The 20,752-nt window shown below is 42.7% G+C and overlaps 1 protein-coding gene across 2 annotated transcripts; it reads right to left on the bottom strand.

The window, feature by feature from the left end:
- Positions 1-395: 395 nt before the first annotated feature.
- tut7 (terminal uridylyl transferase 7) lies at positions 396-20,457 on the bottom strand. 2 transcript variants are annotated; one of them, XM_083644645.1, is made up of 29 exons: positions 20,376-20,457; positions 19,082-19,520; positions 17,293-17,447; positions 16,750-16,866; positions 15,933-16,110; positions 15,705-15,793; positions 15,413-15,464; positions 15,187-15,256; positions 13,371-13,497; positions 13,119-13,238; positions 12,454-12,588; positions 11,780-11,957; positions 10,318-11,009; positions 10,041-10,191; positions 8,946-9,032; positions 8,694-8,794; positions 8,398-8,455; positions 8,057-8,160; positions 7,776-7,865; positions 7,208-7,321; positions 6,144-6,221; positions 5,227-5,404; positions 4,834-4,881; positions 4,648-4,739; positions 4,438-4,553; positions 4,163-4,332; positions 3,709-3,782; positions 3,341-3,407; positions 396-2,649 (listed from the first exon to the last, which is right to left on the bottom strand). In XM_083644645.1, the coding sequence occupies exons 2-29, from the start codon at positions 19,494-19,496 to the stop codon at positions 2,591-2,593; spliced, it is 3,915 nt and encodes a 1,304-aa protein (XP_083500771.1). In that variant the 5' UTR covers positions 19,497-19,520; positions 20,376-20,457; the 3' UTR covers positions 396-2,590. The 2 variants fall into 2 exon arrangements, 1 of the variants encoding a protein (XP_083500771.1); XR_014553103.1 differs by lacking the exons at positions 396-2,649; positions 3,341-3,407; positions 3,709-3,782; positions 4,163-4,332 and having other exon boundaries at positions 4,507-4,553; positions 4,834-4,918.
- Between the last annotated feature and the right edge of the window lie 295 nt (positions 20,458-20,752).

Raw genomic sequence — 20,752 nt, 5'->3', positions numbered from 1 at the left:
TTATTTAACTAGTTACATATTACCTATTTATGGATGTGATGACTGCTTTGTATGTTTTCCCCCCTCATTTTGTTTCTGTCTAGTAGGTGGCACCGTGGCAAGGTCGTGCTGAAGGTGAAGCCTAGGCGGAAATGATAAAGTAGTTCCTCAAATGGCCACTTGAGGCGGTCTCCACCTCCACAAGGGAGTACACACACACACACAACTTGACTATGTTTAAACTTTACACACACACACACAACTTGACTGTTTACAGCCTGGTAAAAAAAAGAAGAAGTTTGGATTAATCAGTGACATCACAACAAAAAAGTCCGTCTGGCTGCCACTGCAGCAGAAACTAGTGTGAAATGAAGCTGAAGCTCACATTAAGACAAGACAATCATTTTTTTCTAAGTTTAATTGATAAGCAGGTCTTTCAGACAGATAACTATAGCAGCAAAATAATTCACGAGCATGGAGCCTCACAGTAGATACCAATCTGAGGCACCATGACCACAAAATGTATTTGGCAAATAAATACATTTATCTCTCTGTTGACTTAACTTAAATTATCACTAGCTTAGCTGTAAGTGAACAGTGTATGCGGGCTTCTTCCGAAATTAAAATACATAATAAGCTCAACTGAATGAATGCGTTTGTTTTTTAATAACTTCACTGTATGGAGCTACAGCCCGAGTTTCTCAACTATGTTCTTGTACTAAGTAGGGCTGCACGATTATGGTCAAAATTATAATCATCAATCATTGATCAACCATTTAGATCATGATTATTTAACACGATTACTCTTTGACTTTGTGAACATCGTGTATTTATTAAACTAAAACAAAATAAGTCTGGATTTCTTTGAACAGTCATCTTCTCAAAAGGAAGGTTTAAAAATAAACGGACAAACGTGCTGGCACTCTGTTCATGACTTAAGGTGAAACTACATGCACCACAGCGTGTTTGGGCTTTGGAGGAGGGGTGGACTGCATCACTGCGACAGAAAGGGGTGCGCTGGATTTACAACACAAGACAAAACGAGAGCAAAATTGCTAAATGGTATGCTAATTGATCTTTTTTTCAGGATTGTGGGAAGCCAAAATATTGATCATTAATATTCGATTAATTGTGCAGCCCTAGTACTAAGTAACTTATGACACTTTCTGGCATGCGCACAGGCATATACACACCACGAGTTAAAGGTCCCATTTTATGCTATTTTTAGCCATTTAAAACATTTCTCAAGGGTATTTAAAACAAGGTTATGAATTATGTTGCAAAATCAAAATCAAATGCAGCCTCTGTAGGACTTCTCTATCCGCCCTGTCTTTCCTTTTATTAATTACCGGAGGGACCTCTGATAAGATGATCTGTTAGGATAGATCCATCTTTGGTGCAGTTGACTGTTTTCTGGACATTTTTCTATGTTATGCAGCTATGCTGCAGACAACAAGGTTTGGTCTTCCGCATTCAATTGGCAAGGGCGGCGCTGCAAGCAGGCAAATAAAATTAGTGTTACTTTATGTTACAAAGTCACGGAAGTCAAACGGCTCATGTGGAGGCATTTTTTCCTTACATGGACCATGTGTTTTATATAGCACACCCATGTCCATTATATAAAAGAAGCAAGGGAAATCCTGTTTTACATTAAATGGGACCTTTAAGCAGGGTTTCACCTAATAGAGCGCCAAAGTCAATGTCACTTCCTGCTTCAGCATGTGTACCAAGAGATTTTCATCCGCCATCTATTTTCCTATAGAAATTTTGTAAAATGCTTATAAAAATAGTTTTACTTGATCAAAACCAAAGGATTCAGCTATATTTAGAAACAGGCGAGAACATAGAACCTTTCACTCGGACCAAAACATAAAAAAGAAAACACAGATTTACAAAGAATATTTTTTATTTTATTTTTTTAAGTTTTGGTCCGAGTGAAATGTTCTATGGTCTTACGAAATGTTTATGGGAAAATAAAGGATGGATGAAAATCCCCTTGGCATGCTGAAGCAGAAAGTGACGTCGACTTTGGCTCTCTATGGCCACAAACACTCACAGGAAGCTGAGGGGCAGTATCTATTAAATGGGCATGGTACCACAATCTTCAAAAATAAAAATACAACCCTAAAAATACATTATCTACGGGGTGAAAACCCTAACACACACAGACGCACACAAACTGAGACATAGGTGGAGCTGCTTTCAAGGCTGGAGGAGAGGACTGATGGACGTCAGTGCAGATAAATCAAACTCGATTTAAAAGAAATTCAATAAAAACAAATCCTGGCCATTACGACAAGTAGGTAAACAAAGACATGAAGAGCATGCATCATGGCTTGTCTTGTTAAAATGAAAGCTTTAAAAATCTCCTCTGAAGAGGAGCGCCAGTAAAAAAAAGAAAAGGGAAAAAAAGAGAAGGAAAGGAAAAAAAGGCCCTATTTGGCTTCAAGTCAAGGCGTCCTGGCTTTGGCTTTTGTGGGTTCCAGCTGGCCGAGCAGTCCCAGTCATAACTCCAGCTTTCAGGGTTTATGAAGTTGGACGTTGCTGTCTGCCTGGACAAGAGAGCAGAACCATGTGGTTTAAGTAGCCACGGCTCGCACACAGGTTCTGCTCATTCCACTGGGCTCCTGCTGTGACCAGAGCGACCCATGTGTCGGCTGGCTAAACTACCTGAAACACACACACACACACACAACAGAGAGAGAGAGAGCAAAGTGATACATTTACCAAACAATGCATTCTCAAAACTACTTCCAAAACACATACAATATTTTTAAGGCTGGGCTAGGCAAGACTTTTCAAGCTTTACAAAATTCAAAGAATTATCTCTGCTGCCACTTGGGGTTGCCCAAGTGCAAAGTTGCCTAATGTAGTCACAATGCAGTGGCAGTTTGAGAGTACCATGCTTCCATAATTGTACGTATTCCCGGTTGAAACAGGATGTTAACGCGAGACATAATGTGGCTAGGGATCATTCAACACGAATCAACAGTGCCCAGCAAAGTAAACCAGTGGGGAAAAGCAGTATCCGTTAGAGAAAGAAAGGTCATTTTATATGAGGGGAGGGGCGGAGATAACCCAACGTGACCAGATGTAGTTTATGTCGTACTCATGACACACCAGTAGAGTTATGTAGCAAAACAGTAGTGCTTCCAGTAGTAATCAGGCAGTTTTTCTACCTTTCTCTCCATGACCTGATGAAGGCCAAGAGGCCAAAACGTTGGCATGTGTTTTCTTGACATGGCCAAATTAATTGGTGAAATTGAGATTTCCTTTGTCATGAAGTTCTGTGAATACCCAGTGATTTTTAAAGTGATTTCAATGTGATTGTTAATTGAAATGAAGAAAGACATGTACACACCTGTTTGTGGAGTTAATATCACACTTTGTTGCTTTCTCTTCTTTTTCTCCTCTTGGAGAGGAACACCCTAGGCAAAAAAAAACACAAGAGGATGGATCATAAACTTTACTGTTGGTATGCATCGTTTGAAAACATACATTGTCCTGAAAAACAGAAAAAATACATTTGTGTGATATTGTGAGGTTTGTCATGTCATGCCAGTCCTATCTCTGAATACACAGATGACTGGTAAGGTTAGGTCTTGTCTGGGAAAAGAAAATCACAGAGGACTGAGCAAAATAAGCAGCTAGAAAGATTAGCACCATGTCAGAGACATTTGAAATGATTTGAAACACCATGACTAACTACTGTGAATCTTACTATCATACCTGTTTCTCCTTTTCTCTCAAATTCCTCAAGTGGCCTGAAGAGGAGAAAGGGGACATCTCCATTTTGGCATTTCCTACCAGACAAAAACAAGATGAAAAGGAAGCAATAGAATTCTTCCCAGTGTTTTATGAGTCACACCAATGACAATGGTGTGTACAATATCCTGTTGTACCTGTGCAATGTTGTTTTTATTCAACTAATAAACTTTCCAGTTAGAACAATATCAAAACTAGAAAACAAGTTTGACTTCCAGTTCAAGAATGGGGGGCCAAGAATGAGGACTCATTTCTCTGGAAGGCCTACAGTAACGGAGGTGAAATGGCACACAAATTAATTTGGTATATATATGAATTATATGTTTGATATTATGATCTTGTTACTGTGCTTATTTCCATAGAGTGCTCTTGAAATGTGAAAACAACAAAGAATGAGGAAATCAAAGGTTTTATGAACCTGCAGGGCCTCTGTACTGCTGACAGTCCTTCTTGATATGAGTAGTTGAACCACACAGGAAGCAGCAGCGCTTTTCTGGTGTTCTCCTCCATCGCTCGTGCTTCATGTTACCATCTGCTGCGTCTGGGCTTTCTCCTGAGTTTCTCTCCATGTCCCGCCTCTGCTTGGACCTGGTCAACGTTTCCCGAAATATCACGTTAACAGGTAGCTTGGCATGTGGTGCAGAAGTGCTGGCATGACACACCAATTCACGAGTAAACTACTACGATACCTACTTCTTACGCAAGGGGCAGTCTTTCATGAAGTGGCCAATCTTGCCACAGATGCGACAGCAGCGGTCATTGGGGGCCACCTCCCCCTCTGTGAGAACTTGCGGGTCAAAGAAATACTCCTGGGACAGATGCAAAGAAACAGTGACATCAGTGCTTAGGTTTGATAGATGCCATGTCTATACGTAAATGCAGTATTTTATGGCGAATACAAACCATCTGACTGGGGTACTCAGGAGGGTAGACTTTGACTGCCGTGCCAAACACTCTTCTGCCATTGATGAAAGCCTTCATGATGAAGTTAGTCACTGTTATGACAATAAGAAGCATGGAGATGTCAATAATACAAGTAGATATGAATGAATGAATGAAAGAATGAACAAATGAATGAAAGAATCATACTTCTCCTAGACAGGCCGGCACCCAGATTATGATTCAGGTCGAACGGATCTGTGGTATGAGCAGAGAAAAGAAGCGTGACATTTTGCTGTGGAAAAATATCATTTTTAATTCCACAAACTGCTATTAAAACAATTCAATACTGATCGCTAAGTTTGACATGCATTTAATTTAACTGAACAGACTGGCCCATTCCACATTGCAAAACACAATAATTTCCAAGGTGGCAAGATGATGTTGATATCTGGGCACTCTGTATTGTGGGATGGGTGATCATTTGAAATGAGGGGACTACAATCTTCTGCATCTAACACGTATGCATTACTCTGCTTTAAAATATGTGGTTTCTTGGATGTGTTTTTTGTTGTTGTTATCATTGCATATGTCTAAGCTGACCTTCGATGACGATGTACTTGGACGTCCACTGCTTGTTGAAGGTGGTGAGAGGGGCTTGCTGGCGGATGCAGACAACATGCTCCCTGAAGTCAAAGTCCTCAGTATAGAAGCGGAGCAAGCCCAGCCACAGCTCCCCCACTGTCTCAGTGTTCGTCCCGTACTGTGGCCAGCGTGTCGGCTGCAGGTGCAGGAAGACAAGAATGACAATGTGTTAAGATCATGTGTGAAGAAACCTTTGCACATGAAGACAGGAAGACACATTGCATTGGAGACAAGCAACCAGTCACCTTTATAATGCACTTACTGTGACTTCCTTAGTCATCATTCTCCAACATAACCTCCCCCCTGCCCTCCAGGACTTTCTTCTGAAACTTTTTTGTCCCCCCCCCCCCCCCCCCGCTCTATATATATGTATACGTATGTATGCATGTATATATGTGTGTGTGTGTGTGTGTGCGTGTGTATGTATATATATATATATGTGCATATATAGAATATATATATATATATACGTATATCTATATATATATGATTTATTTATACTTAAAATATTTGGGGGGATGTGTCCTACTCAATATCTATTGTGATTGCGGCCTTGCCTTAAAGGAGAATGAGCAGTGCAGTCCCAAATTGGTTTCATTTGACAGAGTAGTAAAGTTGAACAGGAGATGGCAAAGGGAAAACAGCAAAGTGGACTCCAAGCAACAAGCGTCTCAGCCACTACCACTGAAAAGTATAAATGTTACACCGAAGTGAAATATCTTCGTAGTTCCCAGTTTACAATTTCTATTTAAGGTTCTGTGTGGAGTATTAGGATAAGAGCAGAGCATTAGTAGATTGATTCCAATCAAAACTTTTAACCACACAGAAAAGCAATCATGACTCCTTTTCATATCAAACACAGAAGAAAGAATCACCAGTGTTTCCAGAAAATCAAAGAAGTACACATTCCAGCCATCCACCAGAACCTCCGGCTTCTTCTCTCCATCATAAATCTGCAACAAACACATACACAAAGTCCATAGAAGAACATTTTGAAACGTTGTGTGTGAGTTTGGAATGATAAAGAATCTATCTGGGTACAGTTCTGAGATACTGAGCATCAAAGTTTTGACATTGCAGCTGGCAGAACTGTCATGTAGTGAAATCTATTCATCACTTAAAGTATAAGGCCGTTTTTTTTTTTTTTCCGCTGTACACAGCGCATGCGCTGCATGCCGCGCACGCCTAGCAACCATCTTTAGAAAGTAATTTTGGTTATCTATTTACCTTAAAAAAGATAATTTCTTTGCATTTTGGATTAATATTTCAGCGCATGTCCCACGTGCTATGTCCTACCGGTGAAGCTTCCCCTGTCAGGTGAAAAGAAGCGGCTGGCTAACTGCCCATGTCTTGGAGGAAGCATGGAGCCAGTTTCGGCTCTCCCCAGATCGGCAGTGGGTGGAGTAGCAACCAGGATAAATAAATTAAATTAGCACTAATGGGGGATAAAAATGGGATAAAAAATCAGGGGGGGGGGGGGGGGGGGGGATATATATATATATATATATATATATATATATATATATATATATATATATATATATATATATATATATATATGTATATATATGTATATATATGTATATATATATATATCAGCGCATGGTGAGTACCCAAAGCACAAAGAGCTTTTTGGAGCTGTTAGATGTGTGTTTTTGGTGATTTTGAATGACTGTACCATTTGCCTCCATTCTATGACAATACTAACTAACTTGACGACTGTAGCTCAATGTATACTGCGCGGAGAGTGACGGTGAAGACACGGTGTATTTTGGTTCTGTATGGAGGATATGGCAAATGAGCAAAACCCCCGAAAAGTTGGCGTATCCCTTTAAGAGGGCTCAAACAGAGATAGAGCCTTATCATTCCAAGTGCATGATGTTAATGTTGTGAAGCTCTTTGTTACATGCATTGAAAAGTTATTATTATGATTTGTTACCTCCTGTAGGACAGGGATAACTGGTGGTTCTCTCTGCTGGAGGAAGAACAGGACCATGAGCGTGTATGCATAGGAGGAGAGGCTGCCGCGGGATGCATCCCCAATATCACACATCTGTAATGGGACACACACACACACACACACACACACACACACACACACACACACACACAAACGTGTATCAATACACAGGATATGATGTTAATATCATTATGCCATACTCAAGGTGAGCGTTCTTATCGAGGCCCAGTTCAGAGTTTAATAGAATGATGATTTACCATATTAGCACAAAATAAAACCTTAGGCTACACCGTCATAAATCTACAGCCCCATAAGACAGGCAGCAACATTCACCAGCTACATACTCTAGTTTCAGGGTGAGTGTAGGTAAGTCATTGGGGTTAGCAAGTGAACGTTTCATTGAATTAGGCCTACAACACCTCAAGAAGGTTGAACAGTGTGTTCCAGCATCCCAGAATAAGACACTGTGGACATGCACGCTTTTTCAGACACTAAGCATAGAGACGTTTAGGCTGGGAGTACTATGTGAGTGTATTGGGATATTCACCTTGGCAAAAACCTTCATGACGTAGCAAAGGATCTTCACTCTCCTGTCAATGGCAGCATATGATGCCAGCAGGTGTGTGTTGTGCAGGGCCTGGAAACAAAAGTGCCAATATGTACAGTCAATGACTAACTTCTTAAATAGCGAATATGAGAGGTGCGTTTATCCACTGACCTTCCTAACGGTCTCTGAAACAATATTGCATCAGGCTTACTGACCGATTTCAGACTAAACAACAAGTGTCAGTGAGAAGAGAGAGAAAGGGGGCACTTTGAAGTCCCTACCAGTGTGTTGTAGAGGCTGATGTCTCCCTCCAGGCCGGTGCGAACGTGGTAGAACTTGACGATTGGTACTTTGGCCGTAGTGATGGGTAGGATGTTCCTCAGACCTGGTGGAATGAGAGGATATAGATGTGGAGTCAGTTCAAAAATGACATGTTGACAACTTGCATTTTATTTGTTTTCACAGATAGCTTTTTCTTCACCAGGAATTTGCCACATCATCTGAAAAAGGTTTATTAATTTGACCTTTAGTTTTCCTTAAAATGGCTTCTTAGCATTCCTCAATGGGAACCTAATGCCTTCTGAAGACAAATTTCCCACCAGCCCAAGTCCTTGTCCCTAACCTGGGTGTTTCTTCAGGAGTCTCGCCAGGCTCTCAATGATTCCAATACAGTCAAGACCCTAAGGCGGGGGGGACAGATCAGAAAACATAGTAGTTGTATATTATGCATTCGAGTTGGGAATCAATCACAATAGCAAACAAATAATTTGTTTTCTCCATTTTCTTCTGACAAGAAACAAGCTGAAAATGGTGGTGAAGTGAGCCAGGTCAATGTAAATGTAACCTACCGGTAACTTGTCTTGCAGTATACAAGGATGGCCTCCAAAACAGAAGCTCACTTGATGCAAAGATACTTACATCTGTGGAGTCCTTCCCCTCCAGCACCATGCAGATGTCTAGGTCACTCTGTCTGAAGCCAAAGCCATTTTTGGATGATCCAAACAGCTGCAGCCTAGCCCCTGTCCATCCAAAAACACAAGTGATATCATTTAGTCTTAAATCTGCTCTCTGTTCTCCATCTTGGTAGCTGATTGGTCCATACACAAATCCAATAAAGGCATTATTAACATTTCTAAAAGGCAAATTAATGCTAATAGTGGTTTACTTCACCAGCAAACTGCCGTCTGACAAAGTTCTCCAGGTCTTGAAGGATGTGCTCTCTTACACCCACTTCCACTTCATCAGGGGCAAAGTCCTCTAAGGAGACACAAAGAGCCACACTCAGGGCGTTTTCACACCTGCGCTTTTAGTCCAGTTAAATCAGACTCTGGTTGGTTTCTCGCCAACCCTAACTCTAACCCTAACCTTGGTGTGATTCATTTGGGCAGGTGTGCGAACACAGTAATGGCACTCGGATGCAGACCAAAACAACCGCACAAGACCCTTTACAGGAGGTGGTCTTGGTCCGGTCCCAAACAAACTCTGGAGCGGTTCATTTGTGGTGGAACCGTTCGAGGTTGGATCAATTTCGGAACGTGATCCACCCTTGATCCAAGCCAACTACAGCAGACAGCAAGACATTTCCTCCAAGTGCATTGGGTTGTGCTGGCACAGTTTTGTCTGGTATATTGCCCAGTTATGAGCAAATTCCTACAGAACCGCTAAAAGTGATTTTTTTTAATGATCTTGTGCGAACAAGTTATTTATCTTGTGCGCACAAGATAACTTGTTCACATAAGATAAATTACTTGTACTTATCTTGTGCGCACAAGACACAAATGATATCACCTTTCGGGACTTTAGGTCCGTAAATGCCATCACTGCCGTTGCTCCACGTTGAAGTGCATAGCAATGTGCAATAGTCCATTAGTCGAAGTTCTTCCTGTATTTATTTGCTCCCGCCCCAGACACATCTGACCAATAATAAGCGGAGTGAACGTTCTCACGTGGTTTGTTATTGATGCATTTTGGTTTGCTTGGATTTTTCTGCGTGGGAAAAGAAACCGAACCAAGGGGAAAACGCTCCAAGTTTACAAAGTTATCAACTGATTCGGACCAGAGCAAACAAACTATAGGTGTGAAAACGCCCTCAGATACACCATAGTAGACCGAAGGAAAGCTTACTGGGGCGGCGGGACAAAGAGATCTCAAAGAGAGAACTTTAAGCAGTTTTCAAAACAGACAACAAAAATAAACAGTCATTTGTAGTTTGCGCACACACACACACACACACACACACACACACACACACACACACACACTTACTGTAGCACTGCTCACAGACTTGGTTAAGGATATTGAGAAACTTTGCTGTCATGGGGGGCAAGGGATCCAGCTCCACTTTCTTGAAATCTTCGGGACAGTCTTTCTTCAGATGGCCATCGCGCTTACACAAGCTGCACACAACCATGTGTGACTGAGAGAGATTGAAAGGAGTTTAACTCATGCAATGCACACAAGCTTGTTTCACACAATTTCTTGTCTAGTTCTACATCCACATAAAGATGTATAGTGAAAACAAACATGATGAGGTCACACATACCTTGCCTCGAGTGAATGCTTGCTTGGTGAACTCATAGGACAGGCTGATCTGTTTTGAGCTCTGATTTTCTGGGCCCTCATCTTTGGTTGTGTCCTCTAGTACAGGTGGCTGTGGCAGACTGGAAGGAGCCTCCTCCTCCTCATCCATGGAACCAGGCGTGTCCAAATCTGGACCCTCCTCGTCAGAGAGAAGTTCCTCCCCTGAGATCTCATCCACTGGGAAAAGCTCCTCGTCCTCCGTGGTGAGGCTATCCAGGTGGCGTCTGTTGTACATGTCCACATCGTAATCCTCCTCCACTTCATCTTCCTCGTCATCAGAGAGGCTGCTTTTGCCAAAGTCCACTTTTTCTTTTTCTCTCTCTTTGTCCGAGTCATTCTCATCCTCAACTTCCTCCTCTTCTTCAATAATGCAATCGGAATCTTGAAGGCCATCTTCTTCGGTTTTGGGACTATTGGTAGCTTGTGACTGAAGGGTGAGAGCACCGATACCCGATATGTGCACGGTCTCCTCTTTCACAGCCTTGCCTGCCCTGTGAGTCGGCCCTTGCTTTGTTTTCATCTTGTGATTCGGGGCGGCGGTGTTGAGCGGCAGTGCAAAGTACTTGTATGTGGTTTTGAGGCAGTGGACGATATACTCGTACATTTGCTGACTGCTCAAAGTCCGAGCCACGTTCCTCTTCACGGCAAATGGGTCTGAACACAGGAACACAGATCAGACCAAGTTCAAGGTTAAAGGGGCAAAAAATAAATTTCTAATTTCTAGTAACAATGTTGGGGCTGGGTAGAATTTGAAGCTTTTTTTTATTTGTAGGATGGAGACTCTGGAGAAAGAAACTGCCTTTTCCCCTTAACTCACCCATGTCCTCTTCTCCCTACTTATACTCCCACCACTTATAGCCTCAGACAGGAAGGATTGACATCACTGATGACATCACTTCCGTCACAAATTGTGACCTTTTTAAGATTAGGGAAGGGGGGGGAGTCAGAAGCAACATCCACAGTTTCAAGTGCTGGCACACAGCCAAGTAGCCTTGCACATGATTGCGTTCCCAATCACAACTAAATCTGAATACAACACTCGTCATGATTGGCTGTGAGAAGAGTGACAATAGACCCTTCTCACGGGGGCCATTTTGTGTCGAGAAGCCAGGGTAAACACAGGTGCAAGCAAAACACTAATGAGGGTTTCCAAATTCCAATCATGGAAGTTGGAAACCCTCATTAGTGTTTTGCTTGCACCTGTGTTTACCCTGGCTTCTCGACACAAAATGGCCCCCGTGAGAAGGGTCTATAGAATGGATTGGCCCGATGATCCATGTCTCGGAAACTTAAAGCATCAGAAGTTACCAAACATCCAAACATTTCTTGGTGCATGGTAGTGGGTGAATTTCATTACCCAGCCCTAAACAACGTACACTTCTTAGTCTGTTCTAACTCATTCTAAAAGTGAGAAAGCTCCTTACCCTCCACAGCAATGCGTTTCTTTGGCCAGTCTTTAGCCTCCCGGGAGAGAACGGCACTGGTGCGCACGCTGATGACATTGTCTGCCATGTTGAACTCAAGCGAATAGAAGCGAAGCATTTCAACCCACAGGAGCCCAACTTCCACAGAGGAGCGAGTGCTCTGAAACACCAGTGGAGCCTGTGGAGAAACAAGCATGTACTGTACACACACTTACACTAGATGCTTACAGGTACTAGTCACCTTAATAACTTAAAACAAAACGAGTGGATTTTTCTCATATCATTTCTATATTTCAAGGTGTAACTTCATCCTTTTCTATGGTAAGATTCATTGTTTACTGGCAAAGTCCTCTCTAGTAGTAAAAAGGCTCACCCTCAGTGTGTGATTTATCAACTATCTGCATTGGAAATCACACATGTATTCATTCAGAGAGAAGATATGCATAGTTCAAGAATGACCCCTCCTCCAGACATCTCAACAGACACATGGATGTGAATAGTTCACGTGAGGCCACTAACTGAAAATATTATGCCAACAATCATTGTGTTCACTGGTGGAATGTGGACATTAACCAAAAGGTTTGTGTGCAGCAGCAGCGTACACACACAAAACTGATAAAACATTTTTTTTTTTGAGAAATCCCACTTAGATTTACATGTGTGGCCATGATTACCTTTCCCTTCAGATAGGAGCCGTCTGCTGGCTGTGATGATTCTTTGGAGGCAGGGATATAAACCCAGTGCACAGATCCATCTTCTAGGTGTGTGAGACTGAAGTCAGGCAGCTTGCTCAGTGAAAACATCTTGGTCTAAAAGGCAATAAGATGATGAAGTGTATATTGAGCTAATCTTAACAGAACATGACAAATGTTTCAGAGTTAAAACAATGCCATCTAACAAATAAAAGGGCAAACCTATCCATATGTATGCATGGTATGTATGTCTCTCCGTTGCATTTTCCTCGGACACTGTCGGCCTGACAGCATTCATATGCACTGTACCAGCAGAGGTCCCAAGCAGACCGTGACAGGGCCCAGCTTTTTTAATTCGGTCATTATGGCCGATTAAATGGCCAAAAACCGGCCAATTAGTCATAGCACTACCCACAGCAGCCATCAGGTAACACACACACACACACACCAATTAGTGTTAGCACTACCCTCAGCAGCCACCAGGTGACAACCCCACACACACACACACACACACACACACACACACACACACACACACACACACACACACACACACACACACACACACACACACACACACACACACACAGAGACACAGTGATGTCATGCCCCAATGGCTATCACTCCAGGATAAAAGGGAAACACACCTCTTGGTTTAGGTAGGTTGGCAAGAGGGGCTCTTTGCGCTGCTGCAAGAAGTAGATGACCATGAGTGCGAACACATACGGTGGCAACCCGCCTTCTTCTGCTCGGTCCACCTGACAGATCTGAGTCCATATACATAACAAGAACAAACATGTTAAACTAGAATGTAGTCTTAGTACCAATGAAGAATGATGATGTTGTTTTGCAAACAAAACTCATTGGGACAAACGTTAGGTTAGTCTCTGGAAACTCACCCGGGCCCAATGTCTGAGGCCGACCACCAGTGGAGGGAGGAGATGCTCCCGATTGCCTATGGAAGAAAGATAGGAGGTGGTCTGGCACGCGGTGTCATTCCCTGCACTCACTTTGCAGATCAGGCCACTGTGGGGAAAATAACAGTATCACATCAAACTTCTCAGTAGATGTAGTGCCTGTATGCATGTGGTTATGTAATCATGATGCCCGTCATTCTCTCTCTCTCTCTCTCTTATGAAGAAAATGTTGTGTCAAACTCCATTTCAAACTCTTTGTTAAATTCAGTACACATATAATTCACCAAGCAGCACTTATTTCCACAAAATCTCAACTTTTACAGTTAATTTGCACTGCTTACCAGGGGCCGGTTGCACCAACTGGTCTTAACTATGCCTGGTCGTAACTCCTACGTCGGTCTTAGTTAAGACCAGTCTTTAGAGTGGACTTACGCCTGTTGCACCAACAGGGCTTACGTCTGGTCTTAACTACGCCGGTCGTAGCGATGCGCGTCCATGTGAAAGCATGGGAATGCCCACTGGAATGCGGCACGCGACCTGTTTAGAAGAGTGTGCTGACGTCAAATGACGCTCCGCTGATAGGTAATCGGCTGTAATAGTGTGGCTAATGTTAGGGGCTAACTGTTACTTGTCGTTACTTTACATGGCAATAGTTAAGTTAGTTAAGTTATCCTTTATTTATCCCCTTGGGGAAATTCATCCCCTGCATTTGACCCATCCTCTACTAGGAACCTTCCTAGAACTAGGAGCGGTGGGCAGCCACTGTGCAGCGCCCGGGGACCAACTCCAGTTCTTTTGCCAGTACCTTGGTCAGGGGCACTGACAGGAGTATTAACCCTAACATACATGTCTTTCTTGATGGTGGGAGGAAACCGGAGCACCCGGAGAAAACCCACACGGACACGGGGAGAACATGCAAACTCCACACAGAAAGGACCTGGGACGGACCGGGGTTCGAACCCGGGACCTTCTTGCTGTGAGGCAACAGTGTTAACCACTGAGCCACCATGCAGTCATAAAACGCCACTGAATGACCAAATTGATTTAACTTTTAACCATTTCGATTTCCACTTTCCATACGAACCCCCAGCATTGGTTAGTTGTTTATAACGTGACTATATTTATAACGTTTATAACGTACTCCGGTTTCCAGTTTATAACTCGGGTCTGAATACAGCCAGAGTGCTGAGGGGCTGTAGCTATTGCGCAACACACAGGTGAAAACCGTCTATACTGCACCCATGACTGCACCTTACACCTGCTCTGGACTAGGCGTAATATTTACGACCTGTTGGTGCAACCGGCGTAGCTGTTAGGTCGTAAAGTTACGACCGACTTAGCTTAAGACCAGTCGTAAGACCAGTTGGTGCAACCGGCCCCAGAAGAGTATTTTAGGAATTCAGGATTAACAGGTTCTAAACTATGACGACAGGTTAAGGATAATATCCGGGATACAGTAGCTCTTCAGGCTTTTGTGCCCAATAGTAGTGCCATTTTACTGGGTTTTGGTTTACAGTATTCTCACATGTACGCATAATATGTGCAAAACAAAATGAGGCACCAATAATGAACCTGCAGACTCAACCAATTTAACAACAAATGTACACGCTGATGTCAACAAGTCATTGTAGTCATAATTTCTACAATCATCAATACACTGATATAACAAACCTAAAAACAACAACCCTGTCGGCAGAGAAGGAATTGTCTCAATATGAAACAGTGGCTACATGTCCAAGTTGGGTCAAGACAGTTCTAGAGCAAATAATTGTTAAGAGCAAATTAATCAGACACTCACCTCTTTTTCTCCTTGCACATAACCACAGGCACCCTAGCATGGAAATCAGCTTCCAGGTCGAAGAAGAGAGCTGAAGGCACAAGACAGGTTCAAGAAAAAACAACAACAAACATCCATGACAGGCTTGTTCTTTGACGATACTCGACTGGATATTTTGATGACTGTTAATCCCATTAGGTCAACAGCTAAATATTTTAGGCTTTGGGAAAGAGGCAAAGCGACTCACGGCTCACAGAGAGGCTCTCCTTGACCAGCAACAAGACATCTGGCTGATGCATCTGTAAATACATTTCATTTCAAAGCCTTTATTCCAACAAAAATACAACATAAAAGGACACACACACACACACACACACACACACACACATATATATACAGTATATATGACAAGCCCTACAAGCACAACAGCCACAAAACAATCAACATCAACATTGTGTAATACAAAGAACACAAATGAGATGCAGAGGAAATGGTTGAACATACCGTACACATTATTGACGTCACTCTGGGATACTCACGTGAGGGGGATACTGAATGTCGATGTTGATATCTGAATCCTTAAATCCAAACTTAGTGCAAGACGATCCATATAGCCTGAGCTTGATCTCTATGGATTAGAAATAAAGAGACAGGGAGAGAGTGTTGATGTAAGGTGTGACCACAAGCCTGTTTGTTTAGATGCTGTAACATTTTAAGGGTGAATTCTGTCCGTCACCAATCCAAGCTTTTCTCCTGAGGTGGCTTACCAGGCAGGACGGACAGAAGGAGGTCTTGCATGGTGGAGACAATAAACTGTCTCCTCTCTACATCCTGGTCACTCAACCCTTGTTCCCTGACAACAGCCTCTAGCACAGAACCCACTGCACTGATCTGCTCCGGCCCAGGAGGCTGGATCTCAGTCAGCATCACCTGTTCTTGCCTCTCCTACGAGCCCAAATATGAACGAACACACACACACACACACACACACACACACACACACACACACACACACACACGTTATAAGTAGGGATGCACGATATATCGGCAATCATATCGGTATCGGCCAGTATCGGACGATTTTTTAACATATCGGTCATATCGGTATCGGTCAGATGTTGCAATGTTAATATCGGTTATCATTATCAGCCAAATTCTTCACATTGATATGAAATAATGCAGTAAATCTATGATTTATGGGCTTTTCCAAAGGCTTTGCAAATAAAGAAATGCATAACTTTTTAAAATTCAGTGTTAACATGTGTTTTTCAGTATGTACAAAATGTGATGATCATAAAAATGTGGTTTTATACAGATCATATCGACATCGGTAAATATCGGTTATCGGCCATAACAGCAATGTTAATATCGGTTATCGGCATCGGCCAAAATTTTCATATCGGTGCATCCCTAGTTATAAGACTGATATTATTTGTGCAACGGTGCAAACTGTACATGCTATACATTACAGTTACTGCACAGTGGCAGAATGGCAGTTTCATGTGTCTACAAATGACCTATGTGCACTGCCATAGTCAAGTGTTACCGTGACTGTTAGAGAAGGTTCATAAGAGCATCTCTTACCCTGGTCCTCTTCTTGTGCCACTTGTCTTTGATGTGTCTGTGGGAAGCGGACACTGACTCCAACAGAACATCACACAGACAGCAGGTGTAAAGTGCATCGGGGTTGTTTCGAGGCCTCTGGACCAATTCAAAAGAGGAGAATACAGACGTTACACAATCACTGCAATCATTTGAACCCAGAAAAAACGTGAATGCTTTAAAGCTGTTTATATAATGGCATTGGTTAGTTTCAGCCAGATATGTATTACCTATAACGCTACCTATGCTTTATTGGTCGCTACACCAACTGTTGTTGTAACCAGGGAGCAAGTTAGTTATGTGTTCTCGTTTTTATTCTTATGTACGCCTCTTTAAAGATTTTTTTTAAGGCAGTACACATGCATCATAACCACTTTATAAAACCATAATGCCCTTTAGGAATTTCTTAACCCAACTGAATCTCATACCTATTGCATTAGTAGAGTATTTTTGCTACAAAAACAACTTAAAGGGCCAATTTTGAGCTGTGTCACTTACTGAAGCTACCCCATTGACTGCACTCACCTTCTTCAGGCGGAAGATCTCGTCTCTGTTAAGTCGCTCCTCTGCCTGCCGTAGGCCTAGCAGCTCTTTAGCAGTGAGAGTTGACTCATCAATCACTGGGCCCCTGTCGTCTTCCCCAAAAGCCCTCCTCCTGTCTCGGTTTCTCCTTGTTGCCCCTTTGGGAAGAACAAATAACATGCATGACAAAGCAATAGATTGACTGGGCTTACATGGATGCATAGCATAGATCAGCTGTACCCAACCTTTCCCGACCCATGGCTCACTAGAAAACCTCAAAAATATTTGCGGCCCACATCCGACCGTAAACAATACAGAGGCCTAATAATGCATTATCAGAGCACTTTTTATTCTAGCAATAAAAGGAGCATCAGCACCACACATAAATCAGAAACTAAAAGTGAGGGGCTGTCTGCAAAAGGCCAATTAACAAATAATTGATACACATTAAATAATGGTATCGTTCAACAATGGAAAAATGTATTATCATATCTATTTTTTCTTTTTCCTCACAAAGATTGTAATGTTTTGCAAATGATTTGGCAGTCCACTTGCAATACCTTCACGGGCCACCAGTGGGCCCCCGCCCATAGTTTAGGAATGGCTGGCATAGATATTCAGGGCTCGACGTTAACTTTTAAAAGTGGTTGCCGGAGGGGCAACCTGGCAAGAGCTTTTGGTTGCCCGAATAAAAATATGGTTGCCCAATTTTAGTTGCCTTATATTTTGAGTAATTAAGATACTATGCAGTCATAAGCCGGCTTAATAATGACGATGTGACAGAAAAGTAAGTATAATAGTCTATAGTATATAGTATAATAGGCCTATTCAGTGCGCGCACCGGGTGTAGTAGTATTAATAATGATAATAATAATAATAATAATAATAATAAATTTGTGTAATTTCGTTTTCTAAACAAATCTTATTTTTTGTTTTTATAATGCATTTGCACTGAAAGGATTTGTTTAACTAATATTTGTGAACTTTCATTTTCATATATTTTTTCAACAGTTATTGTTCATATTGTGCTTAATTTATTAATTAAAAGCGTTATTGATAATGAAGCAGCCTATGCCTCCTCATGTTCATTCAGGGATACACTATGATGACAGTGGTTTGGGGCCCCCACTCTAAGATGTTGCATAGGGCCCCAAAAGGCCCAGAAGCGGCCTTGGCCGCCGCTGCAATCCCTCTCACTCTCGTATCTGACAGGCAGACAGGTAGCAGGCAGATGAGGCAGGGATGCAAAGATGCAAAGCATTCCTCATCTCTCAGCACATTATACGCGCTGGTAAAACGTTTTTGAAGGATGTCCTGGTCGAGGTGTATGTTGTAGCCACGGTGTAAGTCAATGTGAGCCAACATGGCTGTTTGCTATAGAGACAGTCCGCATGTCTGGGAACGCCCACAAAATGTTAAACGGCTGGCGCGCGAGTGGGGTAAAACCGCCCATATATCTCATGGGCTGACTCACCAAAAGACGGTGCTGCGGCTCTAAACTACATGTTTGGGGGTTCTAGAGCAGAACACAAGAAGTCTGCTCAGATGTGCGTTTACTGCGGTGGTTAAATCCCCGATCGTGTCTGCCTGGGCTGGGCTATCAGCTAAATTCTAACTTTGCTGAATGGATGGAACAGGGTTTTTTACCCCACCCTGACCACGCCCCCAGCCAGGCTGAGCCAGCTAAAGCAGCATCTATGACGAGACGTGGCCTCAACCTATAGCCCTGAATGACTAATTTGACCATGCATCTGTTCCATTCTTTCCCAAATCAGTTGGTCCTAAGTCTCACCTGAGTTATGAGCAGTGCCATCAGCAGACTCCCCCCTCCCCTGCTCCCTGTCCTCCTTCAGGTCTTCTCCCTGGCTGCTCTTCCTCCAGCGCTGCTGTGAGCGTTCTCTCCAGTTATCATCCCGACCCCCAACATTGTTTTCAGGGCCTGGGAACCTCCGGAAGCCGTCCTTCTGCGAAGGGCTGTGCCCACCTCTGAATGCACCAGGGGAGCTACTCAGGGGCCCCAGTCCTCCCTTGTTAGGGCTGGCATAGTAGGGCCCACCTTGGTTCTTCTTGCCCTGGTGACCTCCCTCATGTTTGGAGCTGTATCCTCGACCCTGGTCCTGGCTTCTCCAGCCTTCTGCCTCATCTGTTGCCATGCCCCTCTCCCAGCCTCCGTGCCTGGCACGGTGTGGCCTGCCAGACTCTTCCATTGTAACGTTACACTTACACTAAAACTGCAGGAGGAAATGTCATGTTGATTGATTTACAAACAGTACTTGTGAGATCAACTCAAGCATATCATTATAACATTACACATCATCAGACAACTTCCTTAGTTATCACGCATGTTGACTAAACACCTGCCTATAGTGTCAACATTGACTTTTTGAAGGCCCTGTTGATGTCTAAACATTCTAGCTACCCGTTTAGCGACCCCAATGTTAACGTTAGCAATCACTTAGCCATGCAGCTGACTGAAAGTGGAGAATAGCTAGCTAACAGAATGTTCGCAAAAGACTGGCCGAACCAGGAAACCCTTCCGCTACTCTTCGAATTCAGCACCAGTTTAGCCTTAAATTAGCAATCAAGCTACCTGCCTGATGTTAGATTATGTTGATTATTATATTAACCTCATGCAAGAGTTACTTGATTTCCAAGTTAGCTAACCCCACTGGATTGGCTAAAAAGCTTGACAGTTCCAACAATAAGCTAAAATGAAACGTATAGCAATAGCCCCGTAACCCACGTTATATTTGCGTGCCATAGCGTTGCTAGTTAGCGAGGATTACCTTGCTAGCATTGTGACTGAGTTCCCAAACCTAAACCCATGTACTGTATTTCTTCCTCTTCCTGGAGTTATTAACGGTAATTCAAATGTACGCAAGGCACTGTCGACTAATGTGGACTACAACTGTTCAGCAAAGCCAAAGCTAGCTAGCTATAGCTCACAAAGCTAGGCCGTCTAGGAGGTACCGTTAGCAAGCTAACGTTATCTTGGTGTTATGCTGCTACAGTACAAACAGTAAAAAAACAAAACAAACGCGGCATGCTAAATGTCGATACGAACTGCCGTTACAGCCATTAAATACCTTTTGTACGTATACGGAGGGCATACTTAATAGGAACTGGCAGCCCTGTTCAGGTCTGACTGTGCATGTTGTTAGCCTTGCACTGGACTGAAGTTTAGGAGGGGGTGGGACTAAAGGGACTGACTGGTAGGGTTGTCTGTTTTCATGTCGTCAATTATTGACCAACCACAGTTTTTTGTCATGACATCATAGCCTTCCTTTATTGGACTAATAAATAAAGCATAATGAAACATGTTTATGACTGTGCAACGTTACCTGGAATATTATCACCCTCCCCTCTCTATCTCTCGATTTAATATGATCTAATATTTTGTAACTGTCAGTTAGGCTAGTTTTCATATGTCGTATGTTCATATTTTATGATGATGATGATGATG

Source organism: Poromitra crassiceps (genome assembly GCF_964638095.1).
Source record: "Poromitra crassiceps genome assembly, chromosome: 10".
In the NCBI taxonomy this organism is placed as follows: Eukaryota; Metazoa; Chordata; class Actinopteri; order Beryciformes; family Melamphaidae; genus Poromitra; species Poromitra crassiceps.
Note: the sequence above shows the minus strand (reverse complement) of the source record. Positions and strands in the feature narration are given on the sequence as shown.

Coding starts and splice junctions, on each gene's coding strand:
- tut7 (XM_083644645.1), bottom strand. CDS start 19,496: ATGGAAGAGTCTGGCAGGCCACACCGTGCCAGGCACGGAGGCTGGGAG. Junction 16,111..16,749: donor GGCACAAGAAGAGGACCAGG/GTAAGAGATGCT, acceptor TTGGGCTCGTAG/GAGAGGCAAGAACAGGTGAT. Junction 3,783..4,162: donor GCAGTACAGAGGCCCTGCAG/GTTCATAAAACC, acceptor TTTGTCTGGTAG/GAAATGCCAAAATGGAGATG.